The sequence below is a fragment of the Pseudocercospora fijiensis genome (genome assembly GCF_000340215.1).
Source record: "Pseudocercospora fijiensis CIRAD86 unplaced genomic scaffold MYCFIscaffold_10, whole genome shotgun sequence".
Classification (NCBI taxonomy): Eukaryota; Fungi; Ascomycota; class Dothideomycetes; order Mycosphaerellales; family Mycosphaerellaceae; genus Pseudocercospora; species Pseudocercospora fijiensis.
The window spans coordinates 1,311,081-1,327,112 of record NW_006921541.1 but is presented as its reverse complement, the minus strand read 5'-3'; the positions used below and the strand labels follow the sequence as shown (position 1 = coordinate 1,327,112).

At 44.4% G+C, this 16,032-nt stretch overlaps 2 protein-coding genes across 2 annotated transcripts; one reads left to right on the top strand and one right to left on the bottom strand.

Moving 5' to 3' along the window:
- Nucleotides 1-369: 369 nt before the first annotated feature.
- Nucleotides 370-2,267, bottom strand: MYCFIDRAFT_60981 (uncharacterized protein). Its single transcript, XM_007933143.1, has 5 exons — nt 2,187-2,267; nt 1,686-2,122; nt 1,563-1,624; nt 1,149-1,506; nt 370-1,084 (listed from the first exon to the last, which is right to left on the bottom strand). The coding sequence occupies exons 2-5, from the start codon at nt 1,688-1,690 to the stop codon at nt 682-684; spliced, it is 828 nt and encodes a 275-aa protein (XP_007931334.1). The 5' UTR covers nt 1,691-2,122; nt 2,187-2,267; the 3' UTR covers nt 370-681.
- MYCFIDRAFT_179233 (uncharacterized protein) lies at nt 2,167-13,987 on the top strand (the record flags this gene model as incomplete). The annotated part of the gene is made up of 14 exons (XM_007933332.1): nt 2,167-2,175; nt 2,213-2,310; nt 2,339-2,541; nt 2,569-2,584; nt 2,621-2,739; nt 2,766-2,795; nt 2,832-3,142; nt 3,172-3,198; nt 3,236-3,437; nt 3,466-3,695; nt 3,728-3,876; nt 3,909-4,042; nt 4,085-4,182; nt 13,976-13,987. The coding sequence occupies 14 exons, from the start codon at nt 2,167-2,169 to the stop codon at nt 13,985-13,987; spliced, it is 1,638 nt and encodes a 545-aa protein (XP_007931523.1).
- Nucleotides 13,988-16,032: the final 2,045 nt, after the last annotated feature.

Genomic DNA, 16,032 nt, shown 5'->3' with positions numbered 1-16,032 from the left:
AATCGCCGTTCCAGTTCCACACTGTCGCCGTTCCAAGAATCCCCGTTTCGTTTACCTTATAGCCTTTGTAAGCAAGCAACGAGCGCCGTGCACCGGTCAGAGGTGGCATACGAGACCAGCGCTAAGGCTAAGCAAGCATGGATGCTCGAGCCAGTCGGGCTGAGAATGAGTTCGCCGACTGGGTCGACTGGGTCGTAGCGCGTGCCGGTGTCAACCTCTCGCGAACTTGGCTGCCTATACCGTCTACGATCTGCGGTGAGCCCTCAGTCGCTATTTTTTGTACAGTAGTAGTCGAACTGGAACTTTGTTGGCCGAGATGTGAGAATAATAGGCGAAAAAAGCCAAACAAGAAAAAAAAGACTCGACTCTCGGTGCCGAAGAAGGGAAGAATGAATTCATCATGCTTTCCGCCATCTTTCGGGGAAAAGCCTCCCGATTTTACACGCACACTGTTCGCTCTCGCTCCCTGCTTCCCACGTGTGGTAGGCGTGTGGTGAAGCGGTCATGCATTCCCTCGCAGTAGTACACAACACAGGCGCCCAACGAGGGTATAATCGAAGAAGGAATCTAGAAAACGCGCCAGTATAATGCAAAATTTCAAAAATCCTTGTCCATCTGTTTTCATAAAAAGCCTTTCCCATGCTGCCGTAATCATCATTATCATCATCATCATCATCATCATCACTTTCCATCCGAGGGGCGTCGCTGCTTTGTACACTTGTCGTGCGCGAGGTGACCGTTTCTCGCCGTCGTTCGAGTGAACTCTGCCCCGCACTTCGGACAATACGATTTCGAGGCGGTGCCAGACTTTTCTCTTTGGTGTCGTAGGAGGTTGCTGAATGTGGAGAATTGTCGACCGTTGCATCCGTGTTCCCAACATTGGGGCTTCGGTCGTTGGTTGAGTACTCGTATCGAAGAATCAGTGCCGCCCATAGGCGGCTTGGTCATCTCGTTCACGCTGCTGCCCACGAAAGGTGGAGGGTATGACATGTTCTGTTGCTGACTTGGCGCGTACATCTGTGGGTTGGCAGGCGCTGTCGTATATGACTGTCCGTACGGGTTTGACTGGTACATGTTTGGAGATCTAAAGTCACGTTAGCCATGTGCCGTCGCAGGATGAACAAGCTCCTGGGATCGAAAGAACGGACCTTGACATGTTGCTAGTGTCATATTGTGGCATCATCTGCGCTGCAGACGTCTGGTGCATTCCTGGGGAAGGTAACGGGCTTTGCGTCAAGCCACTAATCGACGGAATGTTTTGGCTGGGAGGCATGGAGTAGCCCCCCTCGTAAGGGTTGCTTACTCGACGGTAGCTTTGATCATATGGCGATGCACTGGCAGCTGGCATCTCAGAGTGTCGCCGTGCGCTTGATGCATCAGACGTTCGGCTTTGATACAGTGCAGGGCTAGAAGATGAAGTCTGGGCATATGCAGAAGTACCACTGGTCGTGGTAGGTTGCGACATGCGCATCGGTGGAATATACTGGTTCTGATCCATGGCGTAGTCTGTACAGTAGTGTGAGCGACAGAACGTGGAGGAAAGTGCGAAGGAAGATACGTACTGCTATTTTCGGATTCGTATGGCGCGCCTCCGTAGGTGGATGGAAGCAGGAAGCCTAACGAGCTGCACAGTCATGAGCTTAATTCCGCGCCAGCGTCAAGTGATTACATATGCCGTGACGCACCTCATTTCCGCAGATGATGCAGAGGGTTGCTCAAACGCGAACTCAGGAGCAACGCTGATAGCAGTGGTCACAGGTTCGTCGTTCGCGTCGACCGAAAGGGTAGGAATGCCGGAATCCGAACGAGGGGGAGTCGGCGCGGTCCAGTGTGGGAAGGGCTCGATGAGTTGCTCGGAGGTGAAGGGCTGGGGTTGGGGTGAGTGCTGAGGAGTGATCCACTGGATGCCTCCAGCTGTTGATGGAATGGGATGTTCGAAGTTGGCCTGTTGTTCGGCAGCAAGGCGATACAGACGGTCAGCTCGCGAGACGGAGATGGATCGAGTGCGATCGGTGTCGTTGGTCCGTTTCTGGATTGCACCGCGATTATTGAGCGTCGATAGCTGCGCAGAGAAGGATGTGTGAGATGGGGCTCGGTGGGAGTGTGGGTTGGTGGTAGTAGACTGGAGAGATGGTGAGTGCATGGTCAATCAAGATGATGATCAAAATGAATCGGGTCAGGCCAACCGGAAGGAATGCTTTCTGCTTTAAAGGTCACGTCGCATGGTCGGGAGAAGATGTCAAAGCATATGATGGCTAGGGCCTGCGTTAGAGATATGATCGTCCTGACACCAGAAATACGCATCGACGCGTGCGCCTGCGCCTTCTTGGGGCTGTAGAGCAGAGCGAGCGTTGCAGCGTTGTAATAAAGGCACACCAGCACCAACACATGCTATCCTCGACAGTGCTAGCGGCTCTGTGCTTGGCTTGGAGCGAAGGATTCCGACCCTGGTCCCTCACGTTGAAGAGATGGGCCCAGGGTCGGTAAACGGGACGCTGGCGCTGGCGCTGGCACCTGGCACGAGCGTGGACAGTGCGCTGGGTGACAGGCGCGCATACTAGAGTGTAGTATCAAGCTTTGGCACGTCTCATGCTCCATGACGACGGACGGAGGGGATGAGTCGTGTGGATGTGGATGCGCATCTGCCTGCCTGCGATGCGCGATGCGCGATGCGATACGGTATGCGATACGGTATGCGATACGGTATGCGGACCGCGATTCTGCGTGTGCGTGTGCGGCGTGGAGGCTGCCATTTGCATTCGCAGCATCAGCCGGCCGAGATGAGATGACTGCAGGTGACCACTGACCAGACACATGTGCGGTCACATCAGCAGCACCCGTCCAGTGCAGTGTCGGCGCGCAGTCGCGGTGGAGATGGAGGAGATTGGGCGGTCAATGGGTCAATGGGGGATATGCTGGTACTGGTACGGCTGGGGCTGGGGCTGGGGCTGGGCTGGGGGCCGTCAACAGCTGCGGCAGAGCGAGCGCGCTCGTCCAGTCAAGAGCGCCACCAGCGATCTGCCCTCCTGGAGATCAAGAACATGCCCTCACGCCAGCAGCGCATCGCAGCGCATCGCATCGCATCGCATCGCAGCAGCACCATGCGCAGCCGCTCCATCAGCACTGCCAAACGCTGCCCTCAGTGGCATTTCGGGCCCGTGCAGGGAATAGAAAGCATATCCTTTAGCCTCTACGTCGGTCCATACCGAGTCGCGCACGAACGCACACGCAATAGAATCATTTGGCCCATGGCCCACCGACCACCGACCACCGACCACCGACCGCTGCCAAGCGCACAATAATGGAGTTTGCTCACCACGTCCAACTGGATTCGAGCAAAGCTGTTCTCTCCACCGGCCCAAGTCCGACTGGCCAGCATAGCGAGCGCTATGCCACTTGGTCAGTATTCTATGTAATTTCACCGGTCGCCGCGCGCAGTCCGGCGTGATGATTGCGCTGCTGCAGCTGTGTGGCGTCGTACAATGCCTCTGCTTGGTCGGGTCAGCAGAGCACACCACCGGCCTACATTGCCCGACCGCCTCCTGACTCCCTGCCACCATTCCAATGAATCCATTTTGGCGGCCAATCAGGCACACGCCTCTCGGCACCACATCCGACCTTCTCTGGGGGCAGACGATGGATTCCAAGGCAAGGCGCGCCATCGTGTTGCGGATGAAGAAGCTTATGCTCCTTGTGTGCAATGCCAAAGTGCAGGAGCCGTTTGCAGTACCGGGAGCCACGCCGCATCGCGAATAGCGAATACCACAAGCAGAAGAATCATGATGAGAGTGCGGCTGAAGTCGTGGCCTCCGCTCGAGCATGGCCAACCCTTTCGGCCAGCGGCTTGGCTCACACACTCGGCCGCAACGGCGACATGTGCCCGACTGCAGCACAAGCACACTGCACAGCCTTTTGGCGATCTCTGGCATCGGGGCTCTGCGCTGCCGCCTGCCACTTTCTGAAACGAAACTCTGTACGCTGACCTACAGTACCAGTCGAATCCTCGAATCCTTATCCACGAGGCTGATTCCAATCGAACTCGGTTTGGTAAAATAGCCTTCCGATGGTGTGGCTAGTGATTTAGGTCCCCACTCACGCACTGTGGTGACTGGTCACATGCTTATGAACACTATGAACACGGGTCTGTCCTTCAGCAGGCGTATGAACACAAGCATATATACTGTAAGCAACGCGTATTAACTTGTTTCTGATTAGGATACCTGGAGGATACGCTAAGCACGGGCCACTATACAGGTTGATTACGTACCTAACCTGCTAAGGCTATATAAACAGGTGTCTATATATTAGCAACTCGCGCTAATTAGCTCGACCTACTTTTACCCCTATCCTACCCCTAACCTCGAGTTGCTAGCAACTCCCCTAATAAATTTAGTTAAAATATGCTTTAAATTCTAAAGGGCTTTAGAAATATAGTAATTTCTACTAAGGTTACTAGCGATAACTTAATAAAGCTAAAGTTAATATATAGTATAGCCGTTACGCTAAATTCGAGGTATATCTACTTGCTCTTACCCTTATTATCTATTGCCGCTATATCTACCGCTACTATGTCTACTGCCGCTACCGCTACTAAAAGTCCTACTATTAAATACTCGTTACTGTTCTTTTAATAGAAATCGGCGGTCTCTAATAAAGATAGACGCTTCCTTATAACTTAGTTATAATATATCGATTAGCGACTATTATAGTATATATTATCGGAGGTTTAACGGCTACGGTATAGGTATATAAGCGGCGATTATTAAGTAACGAAGACCGCTTAGTATAGTAGGCGTATATAGAAGTTACTATTAGTAAAGGACATAGTATATAACGTCTATTAAACTGCCGTCGTTTAAAGAAGGTATATTATATTAATAGGTGCTATCGCCTACGGCGTACGTATTCTAAAGTACCGAGTTAGTAACCTACGTAGGTTTAAATAGCGACGGCGGAGGTTGCTAGAAGGAAAGCGGAGGAGGTTAGTAACTATATCTATACTAATTAGTATAGAGACTAGTCGCTATATACTCTAATACGCGTTAAGTGCCCTCGCCTAGCGCGAATAGGTCCCTTACCTATTACGGTTATTATACTTAGTAAGGTTGTTATTGCTAGTAGTAGTAGTAGTAGATTAATAGTAAGGCGCCTACGCCTATATTAACCTACGCCTATTAAATAGCAAACAATATGCTATCGTCGTGTTACTATTAATATTGCTAGAGCTATTATAGTAGCTCTGCTGCCGCCGATAGGCGTATATATTTAGTGTAATACTGCTTAGTAATGTCGTCTCGATAGGTTAATAATAGATACGCCGGTACTACTGTTTCCGCCTTCTTAATCTTCTAATAATAGTCGTAAGTAATATTCTCGATAAGGCTACGAATTAGTAGGTAACGGTCCTTTAATATAGTGCTAGTAATAGCGTTAACTTCCTCGGCCTTATCGTCTTCGTATAGGTTATTATTATCTACGAGCTACTCGCTATAAGTCTTCGGCGAGTTAATATCGCTATTAAAGCTATTAGGGTCGAAGAAACGGTTAATATAGCAATCTACCTATCTAGCCGTTATGCTATTGCCTAATATCTCTTAATTATACTAAATATACCGATACGGTTAGTACTACTGCTTCTAGAAGAAGCACTAGTATATATCGGGGAGTTAGTTATCGAGTTATAGTTAATATTATGTCTAATTTAGAAGCCCGGCATAAGCGCGCTTCTAAGCGAGTCGATATTGCTTAGCAATAGCGGTTTTAAGACAGTATAGCAACTCGCAGAAGCGCTTACTACTGCTATTTAATCTAGTAAATATAGGAAGTAGGTTATCCTTTACCGCCTCCTTCTTCGTATTATTATACTATCTCTTATTAATCTCTAGTATATATATAAGAGTGCCGGCGAGCGAGAAGTTAGCCTTAATCGACTTAGTATTGCTCTTAAAATCGGCGTAGTACGCCTCGACTAGACTAGTTATACGCGCCTAAGTAACGACAGTTAGCAATTACACTTAGAAGAGGAGGTTATAGCAGTTATAGTAGTCTTATACGTATTAATAAGGGGTTGCTCCTCCGTTCCTTAACTGTCTGTATCTAGGCGTACTTAGCGGACTATTCTCGTAACAAATACGAGTACAACTCGTCGTTCTAGCCGTCCGGCAGAACGTTAATAGCCTATTGTATTCTAACCTTAACCTCCTTATTAGTCTCTATATACAACGACACCTAAACTAGCTTCTTATAGACCGCCTTGTATCGACTTTTAAGTAGAAATTTGCGGCGAATAGTCTGTAGTAAGTGCCGTATATAAAGATAGGTCCTAACTAGTAGAAATATCTCTCGGATTGCTATCTGTTCTAAAGCCGAGTTATTAGTAATAGTATATTGTAACAACTAACTACTAGGTTTACTATAGTTAGCCTAAGAAGCTAGATAATGTAGTGCCTGCGTATAGACCTAACTATACTTGCTTTTAAGCAATATATATACTACTAGACGCTAGCGTATATTGTCGTTAGAAATAAGGATATTAAACAACTTCTAGTCTATTTAGTTGACTTCGTACGTATCGTCTAGCAGTATTAATTTGCTATACTTCTTTAGTAGCTTAATGCCTTCTTCTATAGCCTATACGAAGCCTCTCCTAATACTATCCTTTATTAAGACACTAAATAATTAATAATACAATCTATACTCTTTTGCTACCGCTATAACACCCTATAATTAAAGCTTAGGATCGTCTCGTTCGGCCGGCATTGTAAACCGCTTGTCTTAGTTATAATAGGGCGACTTCTTAGCGGCATTATACAGTAAACCGATATCGAGATAAGGGATACCGAGATTAGGTCTATATTAGCTATTAATAGCGTCGTACGTCCGCCTCGCCTATAGCGAGTAGTCTATTTGCTTCTTAACCTTATCTTTAACTAGTTAATAGACCTTGCGGCTATTAAGAAGGTCGAGATTATAGATGTATATATTAGCGGTTATATAACGACGAATACTAACCTTTCTAGTAGCCTCGTTCTAGCGGTATTCTACTATTGTAACAAAGCTAATAGAGCACTCCTCTTCTAGCGGTTTAAAGGCTCTTCTATCCTTAATACCTACTATTTCTCGATTTAGCTTATTACGGCGCTACCTTTCTATATAATAGTAGTATATCTTCTTATAGTATATACTATCCGTACTAGGCTTGCCTAGCTTCTTAGTAGACCTCCTATTATATTAATTGCTATATAGGCTCTGTATTAATTTCTAGCCTTCCGTATCGGTATTAATGTCTTCTATAAGGTTAAAAACTCGCTAGCGAAGCTGTTTAAGGTTACTAATACTGCTAGGCGTAGATAGGTCTATATTAGTAGACGTTGTGCAATATAGGGGATATAGAATAGGAAATGTAGAAGGAATTTAGGAACAGTAGAGATAGTAGCAATACTAAGATTACGATTTGTATTAGGTTTAGCGGGGCTTGGTATAGTTAGAGTTGCTAGCAACTCTAGGTGCCCTATGCGGGCCCTACAGTTGCTAGTATACAGACACTTATATAAACACCTTATATACACTATAAGGATAAGGTGTTTATTAGAGCCTAATTAGCCGATCCTTAAAAGTTAAAATACGGTAAACCGTAAACCTAAATCACACCGTATAGTACGCGTCTCTGCGAGCGTTAGGGATATTAGAATACACACTTCCGGAAATGCAGCCTTTGTATATAGTGTAATATACCTAAGTATACCCGTATACACAGATAGCCTTATAACTTATTAGGCAAAGCGTAACTAAGTATATACTAAAGAGGAAGGTTAGGGTTACTAAGGCTGCAGACTGCTATATAGTACGATTAGCTAAATGTCCGCGATTCCTTCGACCTAAGAGCCTCTCGTCAATTCTCGAATAGCTAATGCTTCTACCTACTAAGTCTATATATTATTATCTAGACCTAGAGTATATAGTAGCTCCTATAAGGCAGTATTAAACCTAGTAGCATTATTAGCCTCCTATGCCTCCTATGCAGTAATAGCTGTTATAGAAGTGAATGCCTCTCGTAGTAGGTCTTATAGTATGTCGTAGAAGTCGTCGTTGTCGTTACCGCCGGCATTAAGTCTATACTTAATCCGTAGGTTCCAATAGCAATAGACTAGTATCTCTATATACTCGTAAGACAGGCGGTTACGGCGAAGGTTATAGATAAAGCTATAAGCTAACTAGTTGCGCTTAGTAGCACCGGTTGTTAGACAGATTAATAGAGCTAGCATACATAACTCGGCGAGTTCAGGATACTCGCTTTTAATAAGGTTATACTACTATTATAACGAGCTTATATTCTTTGCCGCCTACTAGACGATATTGTTACTAAATAAGCCGCTACGGTTGCGCAGAGTATAGAGATTAGCAAGCAATAAGGCCGCTCTGTCTTCAACCTCGGCGGTAGACTCTAGTACGTGTTTAAAGCTAGGTCGGCGGCTGTTACGGCCTTATAGAGTGCACTATTTAGTAAGGTATCTAGTAAGTCTATAGACCTCGTCGTTGCTAACTAGAATAGCCTGTTTATCCGGATCTTGTCGCTCTCGAGCATTAGCGAGATACGCTATAAGCATTAGGGAATGATATAGCTCGTCGTATCGAATACTAATCATTTCGGTAATAGTATTTATTAGAATGAAGTCGTTAATAAAGGACTGGTTCTAAAGCTATCTATAATTCGAGTATACGTACGAGAGTAATAGTTTGTCGGTTTCGAGGGCAATAGTAACCTTAAGGAAGGGCTCTATTAGTTTAATGTATCTACGAGTTATTAGCAATAGCCCGCTTTACTACTTTAGTAGCTATAGAATATATACTCGTCTAAGCGCTTCTAGAAGCTATTATTCTTAGTAAGGTAGCAAATATGCTCCTAAGCAGTGCGCTACTTACTGCTTAAGCCTAATAATAGGAGGTGTTCTTATATACGAAGTTCTTGTATCTAGAAGCGGTTCTCGAAGACTGCCCGAGTATAGTATAGCTAACCTTGCTAGCGAGTGTTTCTAGGGCTTTGAAACCGCCGCACTTTGCTATTGCTAAGTTATAGGAGTAGTTCAAATGGAAGATAGGTATTCTTAAAGTAGTTTGAGACCGCTAGAATCTTAGTATAGAACGAGTCTATAGTAGTGTAATTATAAATATCGTTTATAAGCAATTTAGTAGTATAGGAATAGCAACCTAAGGTAACGAGGCGGGGTATCTCGGCTTGAACCTAATCTAACAGTTAGCTACTCGATAAGCAACGATAAGACGGCCCGTATACGGAAAGTGCCGCCGCTCGTCTACTTCTAATCTTTAAACTTACTAACCTCGAGGCCTTCGCTATAACATTCGCATTATTAGCAACTAACGTAATGACCTTATCCTTCTATAGCGCTATTAATCGCTTCAGGCCTTTAGCGTAATTTTCTGCTATACTACGATTAGTACTAGTTAGCTTATAACCGACGAAAAACGCTGCCCGAGGCGTAATAGTAAGATAATTAGTATTCGACCTTCTAGCGGTATCCTTCTAACTATTACTCGTATATATAATACGAGAGCTCTTCGATATCTCTGCATTTATCTCCGCCTATAGCCGCTTATAAATTCGAGGGAGATACTTATATCGAATTTGCTAGCGAGAAGGTAGTATAAAAGTAGGACGAAGAACCTTTAGCTATTCCTTAAATTAGGGGTTATTAGTAATAGATAACTCCTTGCTAGAGGCTAATACCTACTTAGTTAGCTTCTTACAAGTAGTATCGTACTTAGCCGGAGACATATAGTCGATATAGCTATTGCCGCCGATAAGAATAGTTTGCTTTGCCTTAACAACTCGAGCGCTTCGAGGCACTTTATATTCGCTACTCTTAGCTAGGCTAATATCCTCGTCGATAGGCACCTTCTTAGGCTAATACTCCTCCTAGTATTCCTTAGGGAGAACACGGCATATAGATAGATAATTAACTACCCGCCCTTTAGCACTCGAAACCTATATATTACCGCAAAAGTTACACTTAACCCTTAGGTAGTTCTTGCTATTAAGCTAGGTACGAGTTACTAATAGCTAGCATAGATCCTCTATCCGTTTCCGCTTATTTAGTGTAGAGGCACCTAGCAAGAGGCGTTGTTAACTAGAAGACAAGTTGTCGGACATAGTAGTAGTAGTATTTAGCTTAGTAAAAGAGATAGAATCTAATAGGCAAGGTAATGTCGATTAATAGGGACAAAGAGCTAAATTCTACTACAAAATGGTCTATTATATCCCCTACAAATAAGGCCTCTATACCGCTTAAATTCCGCTCGAGATACTGCTAGAAACGTAGTCCTTTCTTAAAAAATTTTTTATACTAGCTATAGTATTCTAGCTATATATATAGTGTTCCCTTTAATTACAATCTATCGTATTCTATACGCGATTATATATATAAACGCGGACCTAACGCGACAAGACACGAATTCTAGCGATGAGAATGTAATACTTCTAAGGGCGTATATGTCTAGTCGACTAATAGGCGGTAATAGCGGCTAAAGCTATCTACTTAGCCTAGCAGCTAGTAGCGGCTCTAACACCTATTAGTACCGATAACCATTAATAATAGGGCCTTTTACGGGTATATACTAGCTAAATTTCCTACCCCTGCGTACATAGTGTATTATAGAGTGTATACACTATATACAGATCTGTGCACTCTATCCCTAGCGAGCGTGCACTAATAACTATCGGCTCCGTAGCTTCGTTCCGCTCCCGCCCCTACTCCCGGCTTTACCCTAGTTATCGCGATCGACATACCGCGCTACGAGGGTGAAACCTGCTATATAACACTATACCCTACCTCCTTCTTAGGCTCTTCTTATAGACTTCATCCTACCTTCTACCTTCTACCTTCTATCTTCTACCTTCTACCTTCTACCTTCTACCTTCTACCTTCTACCTTCCTTTACCTAACCTACGTATAATTAGCGTCGATCGGTTCTCGGCTCTTCTGTATATAGTCTAGTATATAGAAGAAGTCTTCGTAGAAGAGCCTAAGGACAAATGTCGCAAAGCTATAGTATTAACCTTATATACCTACAAAACAGGTAGAATAGTACAATAACTATACATTTTGAGTAAAAGTTATGTTAGAATTGATTATAGGTATTAAGTAGACGAAAATTAATGTCTATACAATAATCTGTATATTTCTAAATATATAGGAATAAAAATTACAAAACACTACTTTAAGACAAACGCTATACGAATGGCGTCCGGATTACCTCTATAACGACACTACTACTATCGTTCGCTATAGGCGGAAATATGCGCGGACCCTTAGAATTACCCGCTCTCTAACCTCTAAGTGTTTGCTATACGTAATAGTGTCGCGTTGTTACGTGCTAATGCCGATCGGGTAAACTAGGCTAAAACGCGGCTATTCAAGGTCTATGCGCTTTACTAAGGTCTATGCGCTTTACTAAGGTCTATGCGCTTTACTAAACGCGGCGCTTCGCTACTAGTTCTAACAACTTCTATGCCCGAAGCACGACTTCTATAGCACGACTTCTAGCTCTAATCGCTTATCGCATTTAAGACTCGAGTCCGTATTTCGCATTCCGCCGCCGCTGTCGCTATCGCTATATATTATAGACGATACCGAAGAAGCTATCGAGGTTCCTTAGTAGGCCTGCCTCGCTACCGGCGATAGCAATCCTGTTCTACGTTAAGATCTAGAGAAGGACTATATTATTACGGACGGCTTCGAAGGTTCTATACGCCTCGAGGAGCAGCGCCGCTAGCGCTAGCTTGCCCGCTAAGGTAAAGGCCAAACTCTTTAGCGTATAGTTCGCGGATTTCGTATCTACCGTTACTAGTTAATACGTGCCGCCGCTCGTTAAGGTCCGCCGCGGGATATAGGTCTATTAATAGACTTAAAGTAGGAGGAAGTTAGTATTAAATATAAGGACTACGGACAAGCTAAAGAGATAGAATGTAGCTATTCTTATACTAAGACTAATCTTCCGCCTCTACGTATAGCGCCTCCGGATCCGATCTATTACGCTAGTAGTAGCTTTCTCTAGTTAGCTAGGAACCCTAACCTTACTAAGAACTAACGTAGGCAACGGCGCTAGCAGCAGAAAAACCAGGGCTAGAGTTAGGGCTAGTCGAGTGCGAATCTAGTAGGCCGTCTAGCAAAGACATACGACTAGCGCCGCTAGCAGTAACAGCAATAGTAAGGCACGTAGAACACTTAGCTACAAGCTATACTAATCCTTCTATCTCGTAAGGCTTATACCCGCTAGCGGCTAAACTAGTCTACTAAGAAGCTAGAGCTTCCTTAAGATCTATAATAGAAGACTACCTTCTTTTAGGCTGCAACTAATTATATACTCGATAAGCTATTCAATCTAGAGGAAATCTAGATATTAATATAGGATGCCGGTCTTAAGCGAGAGGCTATCCCCTTCTAGCGGGACATTATCAAGAATAGCCTATAGTAGGTACTAAATGCATTCTATTTAGACAAGGGCTATATGCCTTCGGACCTTTAGCGCGAGGTACTATACAACCTAGTTTTCGCGGGCACCGATATAGTAATAATCGAGAAGACCGGTAGCGGCAAGAGCTTAGTCTACTAGGCATATACTATGCTAACTAGTCGCATTAACATCTAGATTATCCCTCTAAACCGCCTTAGTAAAGAGTAGAAGGCTAATATCGACTAAACGATACGTACGCTTGCTTAGAAGTCTATAGTTACTAGAGCCGGCAATGTCGAGTTAGTACGTTGCTATATAATCTCCGCTAAGACTAAGCGTAAGGATCTAAAGATATACGATAATATCGTTGCTAGTAGGTATTACTATATCTTTTGTAGTCTAGAATAGGCGTCTACTCCGGAACTGCGAGAGGTATTTAAGAAGATTAGCGATCGTATTAGCCTCGTTACTATCGATAAGCTGCACTTAGTGTATAAGTAGAAGGACTTTCGTAAGGAATTTGCCTAGATCTATACCCTTCGTAGCCTGTTCCGCAATAATACCCTATAGCTAGGTACCTCTACGACAATATCCTAGGAGACACTAGAATTTGTCTTAAAGTATAGAGGCTTCCGTAACGATAGCCGCGAGGCATTTAAGACTAAGGTTATCCGTACGAGCATCGATCGGATCGATACTATATATATCTTTAAGACCATTCCGTAGAAGTATAGTAGCGACTTCGATTTGTTATATCCGCTACTAAAGAAGGCGGTTAGATAAGGCGACTAGGGCGTATAGGCTATACCCGCGAATATCGACAAGGCGATCGTCTTTATTAATAGTCGGGGCAAGGTCGATAAGCTAACCTATATACTGCGTTAGTAGCTTGTCTAGCTAATAGAGGGCTAAGGAGATCTAACTAAGAAGTATACCTAGAACAATACTAGCTATAATGTATATAAAGTCGTCGCTTTCTATACTACTTATATCGCTAATTACGATAAGGATCTCCGATATAACGAGTTTAAGAAGCCTAGCGCTCGTTTATTAACTCGCATTATAGTTAGTACCCTAGCGATCGCTATAGGCACTAATATTAGCGATGTTAAATTCGTTATTATATAGCAACTGCCTATTACTAAGGACATTAACGATGCTATATAGCAAGCTAGTCGTGCTAGTCGTAAGCTTAGCGTAGGACAGCGGTCGTATGCTATCTTCTTCTTCCCTTAGTATATCGACGATAGAGCTAAGCGTGTTCCGGATAGTATTAACTATGCCTCTGTTATTAATCGAGATAGCAGACCGGCTAATGCGGACTAATATAAGCACCTCGTACAAGGTACTATTATATACTAGCCGATCCGACTAAGCGGTTTGCGTAACACCGAGATTCCTAGCGAAGATATTAATAGGGACCTAGATTAGGATAAGGATAACGAGGATACTATTATCGTTCCGAGAGGTATAGGCATAGGTATAGGCACAGGTACAGGCATAGGCACAGGTATAGGCACAGGTATAGCTGCACTAGAAACCTAGGAAACAGGTAATGCTAATGCTAATGCCTCTGCGCCTAGGCGCAAGAATTAGTCTAAGAATAATATAGAGAAGCGTAATAAGATCCCCGACATCTTCCGCTTACTATTTAATAGCTAGTATATAGCGACGCCTCGATGCCTACGTGCTATCCTTAATAAGCGATACTAGGAAGAGCTCCGATTATAGGATCCTAAGGAGAGCCTAGATTCGAAGGACTGCTATAACATTGTCTGCAATCGCGATCTAGATTCGGTATTCTAGTAGGATAAACAGGTACTACGCCTACCGAAAGCCCTAGTAGCACCGCATAAGGGCTCTAAGTAGTACTTCTTACTACTATACCTATAGAAGTTCTTCGACCGGAAGGCTAATAAAGCTAGCGGCCGGTTTAATACGTACTTCTTTACTCTTCTATCGAATACCCTTATCGAGGACTGATATATCTAGGACCTCTATAATGTTATACGGCATCTAGCACTCGGCGATAGTAAAGAGCAGTCTACTAGTATAAATAGAGAGGAAATGCTTAAGAGTGCGCCAAAGTTCGACAACTAGTACTAGGCTAGCGGTAACAATCTTTACGATAAGCTACGCCTCGGTAAAGTCCTTAGATATATTAACTACGACTTTCCTAAGGCATTTAAGGACTAGTAGAAGTACTATAAGGAGCGGAAGCGTAAGTAGGCCGAGCGAAAGACGGCCGCAGAGGCAGTAAATAGCGACAATAGCGACGACTAGCCTCCGTATCCGCCTCCGCCTATAGCCTAGGATCGTCTTCGCTAGTTATAGTAGGATTCGGATAAGTCTCGCGATACTAATATATCGCTAGTAAAGAAAGCTATCGTAGGTAATCGGAAGGTAAAAAGGAAGTAGTCTTAATCGCAATTAAAGGCGAAAGGCAAGCGTATAGGAGATCTAATCTAGGATAATAGTGCTGCGGCCTTATCTGCTCGTACACTAATATAGCGGACACTACGCCGCCGGCGCTAACGAGAGGACGAGGATAGTAATTATAGCACTCTAATATCGGTCGCTAAGTCTGCTCTTCGTAAGGCTATAAGTAGTAATCGCCCGCGTCGTATACTATCGCTTACTCTAAAGGCACGAGAGAACCTTGCTCTTATTAGCGTAGATATCCTACCGGAGAACCTGCTCGAGGAGAGCCTAACTCGTCGTAAGAAGAGATAGATGCCTAAGCTGGAATTGGCACTAGAATAGCACTAGAATAGTACTGGAATGGCACTAGAATAGCGCTAGAATTAGCACTAGAGATAGCACTAGAATAGCACTAGAATAGCGCTAGAATTAGCGCTAGAAATGGCGCTAGAAATGGCGCTAGAAATGGCGCTAGAATTGGCAGTAGAATAGTAGTCGAGTTGGTATTAACAAGATCCGTTATAGCTACCCTTCTATTATGTCCTTATAAGCTCGCTAAGTCCTCGTCGCCGACTATAATCTCCTCGTCCGACTCGTTATTATCTATCGGTTCGTTAGGCCTGTTTAGTTCTACGAGAGCTAGCCTAGTTAAGCTGCTTCTACGAGAGCTAGCCTAGTTAAGCTACTTCTACGAGAGCTAGCCTAGTTTAGCTACTTCTACGAGAGCTGCTTCTACGAGAGCTGCTTCTACGAGAGCTGCTTCTACGAGAGCTGCTTCTACGAGAGTTGCTTCTACGAGAGCTGCTTCTACGAGAGCTGCTTCTACGAGAGCTGCTTCTACGAGAGCTGCTTCTACGAGAGCTGCTTCTGCGAGAGCTAGCCTAGTTGAGCTGCTTTAGCTGCTTCTACGAGAGCTAGCGTATAATGCCTAGTTGAGTTGCTTCTATAAGAGCTGGCGTATAATGTGTAATACCTAGTTTAGCTGCTTCTGCGAGAGCTAGCGTATAGTAGTGCCTAGTTTAGCTGCTTCTACGAGAGCTAGCGTATAGTAGTGCCTAGTTTAGCTGCTTCTGTAAGAGCTAGCGTGTAGTAGTGCCTAGTTTAGCTGCTTCTGCGAGAGCTAGCGCTAGAATTGGCACT